The sequence below is a fragment of the Peromyscus leucopus genome, chromosome 22, assembly GCF_004664715.2.
Source record: "Peromyscus leucopus breed LL Stock chromosome 22, UCI_PerLeu_2.1, whole genome shotgun sequence".
NCBI classification, from domain to species: domain Eukaryota; kingdom Metazoa; phylum Chordata; class Mammalia; order Rodentia; family Cricetidae; genus Peromyscus; species Peromyscus leucopus.
In genome coordinates, this window is record NC_051081.1 from 52,742,253 (window position 1) to 52,753,050 (window position 10,798).

The 10,798-nt window shown below is 49.9% G+C and overlaps 1 protein-coding gene across 2 annotated transcripts; it reads right to left on the reverse strand.

Moving 5' to 3' along the window:
- Positions 1 to 307: 307 nt before the first annotated feature.
- On the reverse strand, positions 308 to 10,560 carry Rnaseh1 (ribonuclease H1). 2 transcript variants are annotated; one of them, XM_028883158.1, is made up of 8 exons: positions 10,348 to 10,560; positions 8,047 to 8,162; positions 7,004 to 7,171; positions 4,966 to 5,065; positions 3,610 to 3,664; positions 2,594 to 2,678; positions 2,085 to 2,209; positions 308 to 665 (listed from the first exon to the last, which is right to left on the reverse strand). In XM_028883158.1, exons 1-8 carry the CDS (start codon positions 10,473 to 10,475, stop codon positions 579 to 581), a joined length of 864 nt encoding a protein of 287 aa, XP_028738991.1. In that variant the 5' UTR covers positions 10,476 to 10,560; the 3' UTR covers positions 308 to 578. The 2 variants fall into 2 exon arrangements, with proteins under 2 accessions (XP_028738991.1, XP_028738992.1); XM_028883159.2 differs by lacking the exon at positions 7,004 to 7,171 and having other exon boundaries at positions 10,348 to 10,539.
- Positions 10,561 to 10,798: the final 238 nt, after the last annotated feature.

Consider the following 10,798-nt stretch of genomic DNA (forward strand, 5'->3'; position numbering starts at 1 on the left):
CAGAGAAACCCTGTCTCGAAAAACCAAACAAAAAAAAGAATGTTGTCAGGGACATAGTTAGTGGAAAAATACAGACCCCCCCCATAAGACAGGGAACTAGATCATCTTACAGTCAGGTTGCCTAGCAACAGGACATTGAGTCAGAGCCCTTGACCCTTTCACCCTGTAAACATCTTATACAAAGATCCTGTTAGCTTGCCCCACCTTATGCAGATGAGAGCTTCTTGCTCCCCCCACCCTGTAGGAACTATATAAACCCTTGTGGAGAAAATAAAGTTGCACCTTGATCAGAATCTAGACTTGGTGTATTTTCCTTTGTATCTCCTGTCCCTACATTCCCTCCTTAGGGTGGTCGAGAACCCGTTGTAGCCCTGCAGGTGGGGCAGAATGTCAGACCCAGAAGGCCATGACTGAATGTCCACAGAAGGTTGAGTTCAAGCTTCCCCTTTCGTTATCCAAGCACTTCTCATCAAGCTGCGTCACAGGTCTCGGTCAGGTCCTCCACGCTGTGTCCTCACTGCACATCAGGGTAAAGGAACAACCACTCCTGGCGTCTGAGGGCACAGCAGCAACTTTGCTCAGTCTTCAGACTGCTTCGCGCCTTCCCTTGCCAGCCTGTCAGCTTCTTCATTACCCACGAATCCGGAGTGACCAGGAATGTGCATCTGTTAAAACCAAGATCCCCTTTAGTTGTTCTGACGTTCACGTGTGTGGCGCATGGCTAGACCTCCCATCCAGAGGAGACCAGGGGCCAAAGCTCATGTTCACGGCCCCTCCTCTCAACAGCTGGAGCCACGGCTCAGCTGGCAGGGTATTCGCCCGGGGCTCCTCCTCAGAGCCCCATAAACTGGGTGAGGCGACATGCGCTTGCAACCCCAACACGGGCAGTAGCTGAGACTCAATCAAGATCACCCTGGCTACACAGCAGGTTTGAGACCAACGTGGGCTACAACTGCTCACCTCCAACCAACCACCCGACTCAAGATGACAAGAATATACAGACTCTTGGGTTAAGGGGTTCACAGGGTCCCCCACACAATACAGGCTGTTCGACTGTTCTTGGTGGCCACCAGAACTGGACGCTGGGACCCCACGCCGAAGACAACACACACCCTGGCTGCAGCACATGCGGAAGTCAACCTGACACTGATCTGGAAGCTGCCTCCCCGCTGGGTAGCTTTCCTCTCTTGGGAAGGCACTGTGTAGGCGGCCGGGGAAGAAGAAAAGTCTTACTCAGCTGTGAACAGGCCATAACACCAACCAACAGGTAAGACGTGCCCACTAGAGTAACAGTGACAAGTCTGTTGGGGGGTAACCATCACCTTCTGACTGGAGTTACAGCCCCCACCAGGAGGGACTCACGCCCAGCACTGCAAACGGTGTGTGTGTGCCGGGCAGTCACAGGTCCTAGCGGGAGAAGCCACTGGGTTAAATGTCTGAATGTCGTGGCTTTGCTCACAGATCAATGCTGTCAGCTTCTTCTTCTTTTTACTGCAGACCCACACCTGGCCTGAGATAAGTGACTATTGAGTGCTCAGCCATAAGTGGGACATGTTCGTCACCCTCCACGGCTCAGGCAGGGCACAACATGGAGAGAGTAAGGAGCAGAATGTTACAGAACGCTGCCTTCCGGCAAGACATGGCACTGCACTCATGAACCCCTCCGAGCTGTGATCGGGAACACAGGGCGGGGCCTGTCTCTCCAGGAGGTGGGGGGGGGGTTGGGGGATGGTTGCCTGAGGCCCTCCCACGCCCTGAGCCTCCACAGGCGGTTAATGGTTTATGAGGAAGGGCAGACTTTCTAAGGTGCCCATGCTTCTGTAAACAACCACTCGTAATCCTGTAAGCACCCAACTAAACATACTGCATCACAGGAAACAAAACCATGATAGGAGGGGATGAGGAGGGGGCAGGTATGCCCAAAGTATGGTGTGCACACACATATGAGGATGTCACAATGAAACCCATCCTTGTGTCCAGTTAACACCTCTAACACACACACTGACTTTATGGAAGCTGCTACTTTAATCTTCCCAACTCCATCCTCTAGCAAATTCAGACATGTGATGGGAAGTGTGACTCACCCACGTGATGTCCATGCCCTGGGTGAGCTTGTCCAGCTCCATGAAGTCCTCCTTGTTGATCACGTCTTTCCCTGCACTGGTTCTCCAGCCATTCTTCTTCCAGCCCTGAACCCAGCTGGTTATCCCTAGGGGAACACACGCTCAGACTCATCCACCAGGACGGCCTGGCCTCTCCTGGCCCCTGGCCTCTCCTCACAATGGCTCCTCTCATCCCGAGTCAAGGCCTGGATCGTTCCCTCCCTTAGGTGCTCTCCCTTGCTTAAGCCTTCAACACAGACCCAAGGCCCCAACCTTTCCTCCCCTGCATCCAATCAGAGGAACAAAGGCCTTTGCTCAGCCACCCACAGCCCCAGAGCCAGTGTACTGTGACCCATGACTAACACCCTGACTTCAGGAGCTCCAATCCCCCAGGACAGCAGACCTGAAAAGCCCGGTGTTATCCAGGACCGTTACACTACTACCTACCAGGAAGGAAGGCCTGCTCCCTCTCAGTGCCTGGGGAAGCTTACCATTGATGGTGAACATGCTGTCTGTATAAAGAACCAGCTTGCTGATGTTCTGAGCCCTGGCTTGCATGATGGCTTTGCAGGCTGCCTTGAAAAAGTAAGTACACAGTCATGCTATTTAGGAAAGGCTCGGCTCTTTACACCGATCCAGTGCTTTAAGTCACTCAAAGTACAGTGGAATATTTTAAGGTGCGTTGCTTTTGTTTATGTAGCATTTGTTTAACTCTGTGAAGCTGTGTTACTGTGCCTGTGTAAAATACCTGATGATTTAATAAAGAACTGAATGACCAATAGCAAGGCAGGAGAAAGGATAGGTGGGGCTGGCAGGCAGAGAGAGTATATAAAAGGAGAAAACTGAGAGGAGAGATCTGAGATCAACAGTCAGAGGAGGAGGTCTCCAGGGGCCAGCCACCCAGCTACACAGCAAGCCACCGAGTAAGAGTAAGATTTTTTTTTTTCAAGACAGGGTTTCTCCGTGTAGTTTTGGTGCCTGTCCTGCATCTTGCTCTGTAGACCAGGCTGGCCTCAAACTCTGCCTCCCCAGTGCTGGGATTAAAGGTGAGCACCACCACTGCCTGGCTAAGAGTAAGATTTACAGAAGTTAGAGAACAGGAAAAGCCCAGAGGCAAAAGGTAGATGGGATAATTGAAGATAAGGAAAGCTGGCTAGAAACAAGCCAAGCTAAGACTGGGCATTTATAAGTAATAAGCCTCGGTGTGTGATTTATTTGCGATATTATAATTATTAACGCCAATTCCTGCTCTTGCAAAAAGAGCAAAAACCTTCAACAATACCGAAGCCCTGCTCTTTCTGTACCGCCATGCTGTCTTTATGTGAAGAAGGCTAAGCCTGCAAAGCCCCCTGACACTGACAGGAAAGGACTCTAGAGCAGACTGTTGTTAGCCTCAGTGTTTCTTGTGGACTTTCAATTCCTTCAATCTAGGACAACAAAGGAAGGGAACAAGGCTGATCTTGTGGTCACATGCAGGAAAGGCACTCACAATTATCTGGGAACTTACATGGATCTCGGCCCTCTGGTTTGTCTGTCGCCCAGGAAGTCTAACACCTACATTTCTGTTTCAAAACGGCAGAAAAAGAAAAAACAAAATTAAAATGCTAATTCCCAAATCAATTCTTCTCAATGGATAATAACAAACTAGTGTTTACTTTAAACTGAAACATAAAACCTACATACAAACAACAGCCTGAATAAATAAACCAAGGCTGAGACACAGCTCTGTGCCAAGCATCCACAAGACCCTGGTCCAAATACCAATACCTGCAAAACAACAAAAAACTAGAAAATCACACACTTGTAATCCCAGAACTCTTGGAGGCAGAGGCAGGAGGATCTCTGTGAGTTGGAGTCCAATCTGGTCTACACAGAGAGCTCCAGGACAACCAGGGCTGCAGAGAGACCCTGTCTCAACAAACAAAAATGAAACAAAAAATATCCAAGATTGAAGACATAAAAAGTTCATTATGCTAGGCTGGGCATGGTCATGCACACTTTGACCGGATTTCTTGAAAGGCTTGGGCAACCACTGCCCAGCTTGGTGTACATTTTAATCCCAGCACTTGAGAGGCTGAGGCAGGAGAATCTCCATGAGTTACAAGCCAGTCAGCTACACAGGGAGAATAAAAAACCAGAACAAAAACTCTTATTACCTGAGGTAATTAATATGTTAAATACATGTGAATATTTAAAAAGGAAAAATTAAGACACTTTTAAAATTAATAAACAATTAACAAACTGTGTCTGCCAACAGTTCCCAATGAGCCTCACTCAGACCTGGTGTAAGAAAACCTCACGGGTGGCTGACAGCCACTACCGCACATCCTTCACTGCAGAGACGGGTCTGTGTGAACGGTCCAGTTTCACACACTTTGGCTGTGCTTTCTGACTGTCTCTAGGTTAAGCATCTTCAAGTCTAAAAGTCACCAGGTGTGGTGTTACATGCCTTTAATCCCAGCACTTGGGAAGGACAGAGACAGGAGGATCTCTCTGAGTGCTAGGCCAGCCTGGTCTCATAGTGAGTCTAGGCCAGCCAAGGCTACATAAGGAGACCCTGTCTCTAGAAGTCTAGTGACGGGATGGGTTCTGAGCTGGCACCCTGTCCCTGCATCACTGTTGGCTGGTTCCTCTACCCATGTCTTGTGAGTTGTATGAACTAGGCCCAGGGAAACAATACCAAGTCTCAGTATTTGGCACTGTCAAGAACCAAGCTGCCTGGCACTGATATAAATCAAAGTTGCTCTTTTTCTATCCACCACCAACGCTCTTTACCTGGCAGGTTTCACCATGGATATACCAAAGCAAATCCTTTCAAGACTTGGTAAAAATGTGGTGTTCACACTTAGCTGTGTTTACTTACAAGGGATGGCCAGGCCCCCAGTAAACGCCAATTCCTGCTCTCGCCCGCTTCCGCCCGTTACTGGAGCAGCAGCCATCTGTGTAGACAACAACTGACTCTCCTGTAAGAGGGAAGAGTGAGCAACTGTACCAACCCGCTCAAACTCACACCCACGGCTGCAGTCTTCTGTCCCGGACGACATGGACTCCCCTAAGGGGTGTACCGTACCCCCTCTTCGATTGTCATGCCAGGTGAGTTAAAGGTAAGACAGAACTTCCCACCGTGAGGCCTGCTTATACCTCAAGCTAAAGGGGTCCCTTGTGCTTGGGTCACCTTTACTCTGAAGCTGTCTTTCCAGAGAAAGCACCACTTGGTGTGATGCTGGCCCCACATGCAGAAAGTCAAGCTTGCCGGCAAGTGGTCTCATTCTCTCAGCACATTTGCCACTAACTGGAAAGCAGTTCTCATCTCTGCTTCCTCCGTTCAAACACGGTTTGCTAGTGGGAAGGGCAGGCCCGGGGCCGCACCCCCAGCAGAGTGCAGGGAGAAACCGAGCGGCACGTGTCCGGGGTGGAAGAGGCAGTCAGGGACCACCTGCACACGAGGTCTGTCCAGAGGACAGGGGCCTAGCACAGTGGCTCAGGGGAAGGAGGCATGGGGACCAGTGGCCCTCAGAGAAGCAAGGCTGGGGATGTCTGAGCAGAGGCTGCACAGGCCTCCTGTCAGCTGGGACTTGGTTTCTACCCACACAACTAAACCTTCCTTGAAGCCACCAAAGACACTAGGCACAATGTCCAGACGGCCGGCATGCTGGAAATGGCCCATCGCTTAGGTTCCTATTGATGAGTGCCTGAGTTAGGGTTTCTCTTGCTGTGATGAAACACCATGACCAACAGCAACTTGGAGAGGAAAGGGTTTATCTGGCTCACACTTACACATCCTAGAGCATCACCGAAGGAAGTCAGGACAGGAACTCAAACGGGAAGGAGCTGATGCAGAGGCCATGGAGGGCTTGCTCACTGCCTGCTCCCCATGGCTTGTTCAGCCTGCTTTCTTATAGGACCTAAGAAAATGCCCACAGCCTGCTCTTATGGAGGCATTCTCTAACCGAGGTTCCGTCCTCTCAGGTGACTCTAGTCTGTGTCAAGCTGACAGACAACTGTGCAGCTGGATGAGCAGCGACAGCACTTGCTCATCTTAGGTAACTGCCAAACCCATCAACTCCTGCAGCTCCAGTGTCTTCTGGGGCTTTCCTGCAGGTAAAGTACAGATGGCTTTCTTGACGAAAACTCAGGACACACCAATGCTGATTCATCTTTAAATGCTGCCTCTTTCTGTTCCCATGAATGCAAGATAAAAAAGGAAATTTACAAGTAACCACAGTTACTTAGAGCACACAGCTCCTCTTGGAGCTAAACATAGGAAGAGCCCAAGATCTCTTTTCCTCAGGTCACAGTGAGTTCTGAGGGCTGGACAAATGGCCACATGGAGGCACTGCCCAGCTCTAACAGGCAGCTCTGGTTGGGCCCTCCTCCTTTCTCTGCCTCAGCAGCCTGTGGCTATGTAAGGGTTTCCTAAGAATTCCCAAATGATTAATGATTTTGCTCTGCTTGATTAGCTCTAGAACAGTGGCCTCACTGCCAGGCAAAGGACCCAGATGGCTGGGAGGCTAAAGAAAGAAGTTGAAAGCTAACCTAGGCTTCAAAGGGAGGAGTTCAATGCCACCCTGGGTAACACAGTGAGACCCTGCTGCAAAATAAAAGACCTCAGAAATTTGTAGAGAATATTTATAGAAAAAAATGGGACTAAAAATCAGCTTAAATTTTTAGGATGGCTGCCTACACCCTTAATCCCAGCACTGGGAGGCTGAAGCAGGAGGAACTCTGAGTTCAAGGCTACCAGAGCGACACACTGAGACCCTGTCTCAAAAAAAAAAAAAAAAAAACCCCACCACCACCAAAACAAAGAGCTTAAATTCCTCTCATTTAGAAAGGAGAAGATTTCATGATTACTGTTGTTCATAATTATACTACACACTCTGAGCCCGAGAAAGGCATACCCATATAAGAAAACGTGTCCTTGCTCACTAGGGGAGCCAGCTCTGAGCTCTGTCTGGTGTGCTTTGCCTCTGGCTCCGGCTGTTCTTCCCCTTCCCCTTCCCCTGGAGGCTCCCGAGGCCGCTTGCTGGTCTTGACCGGTGATTCTTGCACATGTGCAGTTTCCTGCCCTGAAAGAAGATTCCAACCATGATCCAAGACCACAGAGTGCATGAAAGCTGAGGAACATTCTGAAAGAGCTTTCAACGTTCCAACACCACACTGGGGCACTCTAGACTGTAGCCCCACCAACAGAGAATGACTGAGAACAAACCACCCCAGACTCTGGTGCCCTGCAGGAGCTCCAGAGAGTACAAGGCTCCCACTGAAGATAAATAATAATAGATGAATAAATAAAAAGTTCTTGAAACCACACTTCCCAAGGGAGGTTCAGATATAGTTTTGTTTGGTCCCATGTTCTAAATTAGAGTAAGCCTGCTGACCTGCATTCTATGTGTGCTCTAAATCTGACGCCCCTTATAGCAGGCCTTCAGAATCCAATCCTAGGCACCATACACCTGGCTAAACCACACTAATTCTTTTTAAAGGATTTATTTTTAAGTTTGTGTGTGTGTGTGTGTGTGTGTGTGTGTGTGTGTGTGTGTGTGTGTATTTGTGTTCAAGCATCTATCCCTCCTGAGTTACAAGACATTGTGAGTCACCCAATATGGGTGCTAAGAATCAAACACTCTGGTCCTCTGAGCCATCTCTCTGGCCTCTGAGCCACTTTTTTTTTTTTTTTTGCTTTTTTGAGACAGAATTTCTGTGTAGCCCTGGGTGTCCTGGAACTTGATCTATGGATCAGCCTGGCCTTGAACTCTGAAATCTGCCAATCTGCCTGCCTTTGCCTCTCTCCTGCTGAGAGGGCTTGAACCACTGTTCTTAACTCTAGTCTGTACAGGAGACAATAGACAATCATTTCATCTCCTCCAGGAAAGTAGACACAGTGATGTTGGGGATACAGGAGGCTTTGCATAGGTTAAAGTATCACACTAACGTCACATACCTTTTGAACCATCTGGGCTCGGAGAGCTCCTAACAAAGGCCCAAGCTTCATCTTCTGTGGCAAATTTCTTAAACCTGGCAGCAGGGAACCGGTCCACCTGCGCTCTGCACTCACTCCTGGAAGAGCGCACACATCAGCCCAGGCTTCCTTCCCTCTTCAATTGAGGCCCTTACTTACTGTTTTAACCTATTTTTACTTACTGTCCCACCTTGTCTATTTACACCAGGGTCCAGTTTTGCATCAGTTTTAGGTTCACATCAAATAGGAACAGAAAACAGAGTTCCTCAAGACCCTGCCGCTAATGTTCCCAGTCCACTGCTCACACTGGGGCTCACTCTCAGGGCTATAAAGTCTACAGGCGTTAGTGACGACAATGACATGGGTCAACATTACCCACCACCCAGAACAACCTCATGCCTTAGAGACCCCCGCCTTGCCAGGTGGTGCTGGCGCACGCCTTTGATCCCAGCACTCGGGAGGGAGAGACAGGTGGATCTCTGTGAGTTCGAGGCCAGCCTGATCTACACAGAGAGATCCAGGACAGGCACCAAAACTACACAGAGAAACCCTGTCTCGGAAAAAAACAAAACAAAAAATCCCCACCTGGAGGCTGGGGGTGGGGACACACTCTAAAGGCAGAGGCAGGAGGATCACAAGTTCAATGCCACCCAATCTATATAAAGATCTAGGCCAGCCAGTACTACCTAGAAACCCTGTCTCAAAACCACAACCCAAAACACCTTGGTTTGGGAGTATACAACACCCATAATCCCAGCACTTGAGAAGTGGAGAAATGATCAGAAGTTCAAGGTCATCTTTGATTTATAGCTAGTTCAGTTCAAGGCCAGCCTGTCTCCAAACAAACAAAACCTGTCTGTCTCTCATTGTCATCCCTCTCTTGGTTCTAACCCCTAAAAACCACTGGCTTGTTTTGCAATCTCTGGATTTGTTCCAGGATGTCATATAGTTGGAATCACTCACTGTAGACCATTTCAAATTGGCTTTTTTTCTTAGTATGTTATAGTTAGTGTTCTTTCATACTATTTCATCTTTAATAACTCATTTTAGCCGGGCAGTGATGGTGCACGCCTTTGATCCCAGCACTCAGAAGGCAGAGGCAAGTGAATCTCTGAGTTTGAGGCCAGCCTGGTCTACAAAGTGAGTTCCAGGACAGGTTCCAAAAGCTACCCAGGCACTAAAACTACATGTAGAAACCCTGTCTCCAGAAAAAAAAAATCAATCAAGCTGGGCAGTGGTGGCACTCACCCTTAATCTCAGAGGCAGAGGAAGATAGGTATCTCTGAGTTCAAGGCCAGCCTGGTCTACATAGTTAGTTCCAGGACAGCCAGCCTACAAAAAGAAACCCTGTCTCAAAAAACCAAAACAAACCAACAAACAAAAAATCAATCACAGAAAAAAGGGCTGGCATCAGAGATATTTCTTCCTCAATATTGTCGCGCTGAGCCTAGGGAAACATACAGGTGCACAGGGACATCAAACCTTGATAACAGAAGCTTTCTGTCACATAGGCCCAAACCTGAGTTCAAGCCCTGATTTTGCCACTTACCGGACCCATGAAACTGAAAACACCATCTGCCTTCAAGGGCTGCTACAAGAATCGAAAAGCAAAGACTAGTTTCTAGCCTGAGACTCTCCATCTTTCTCTTCCCCTTCCTCCTCTCCTCTCGAGGTCTCCTTCCATAATGCGTTGGCCATGGTGACCTGAAACGTGTGATCATCCTGCCTCAGACTCACCAGTACTGGGATTACAAACATGCGTCGCCATACCTGGCAACGATTAGCCTTTTTAAAAACAGGAGGGGCTGGGCACACGCCTTTAATCCCAGCACTCGGGAGGCAGAGCCAGGCGGATCTCTGTGAGTTCGAGGCCAGCCTGGGCTACAGAGTGAGTTCCAGGAAAGGCGCAAAGCTACACAGAGAAACCCTGTCTCGAAAAACCAAAACAAAAAACAAAAAACAAAAAAAACAGGAGGGACTGAGGATGTAGCTCAGCTGCTTGTCTATAGCATGCACTGAGCCCTTGGTTCGACTCCCCGGTACTGCATAAACCGAGCGTATCGGTGCCTATGTGCAATCCCTGAATTTGGGAAGCGAACGCAGAAAGACCGTTAGTTCAAGCTGGTACGGGGGGTCCTGTCCCACAAGAAAAACACCCCCCGGGGACGATCAGAACAGGGGGATCCTTGTGTGAATTCTGGCCTGCCACGTCTCTTTAGGAGTCTTGGACTGCAACACAGAAGGACTACCCAGGCTGTTCGGTGCTTAGAATGAAGGGCTCACCAGCTCAGGAAGACGCCGGTCCTGCGGCCCCTCCTCACCGCATAGTACATCCCGAGCCCGCAGACGCCTCGCCGCACGCGCACGACGGCCAGTGTCACTGTGTGGGACAGCGGCAGCAGCCAGCGCATCGCTCACGCCGGCGAGGGCACCTACATGGTCGCCCGCCGGCCTCCCGCCGGCCGCCGGACACACTTCCGGCGCAGGGAGGTGACGCAAAGGCGCGCGGAGGGGCGGGGGCGGGGCGGGAGGGGCGGGGCCTAGGATTGTGAGCCCCGCCCTGGGCGGTGTGTTTATCGGACGTTAGTGAGACTGGCGGGTGCGCTGCCGCGCCTCGTCCAATCCCAGCACCTCAAATCTGATTGGCGTGGGGTGGGAGGGAAGGCGGACTGGAAGGATGATGGACGGGTGGATGAGCGAATGGACGCGATGGCGGTGGGACGCCCTGGGAAGC

Coding starts and splice junctions, on each gene's coding strand:
- Rnaseh1 (XM_028883158.1), bottom strand. CDS start 10,475: ATGCGCTGGCTGCTGCCGCTGTCCCACACAGTGACACTGGCCGTCGTG. Junction 3,665..4,965: donor TGGGGGCCTGGCCATCCCTT/GTAAGTAAACAC, acceptor GTTTTGAAACAG/AAATGTAGGTGTTAGACTTC. Junction 2,679..3,609: donor ACCAGAGGGCCGAGATCCAT/GTAAGTTCCCAG, acceptor TACTTTTTCAAG/GCAGCCTGCAAAGCCATCAT.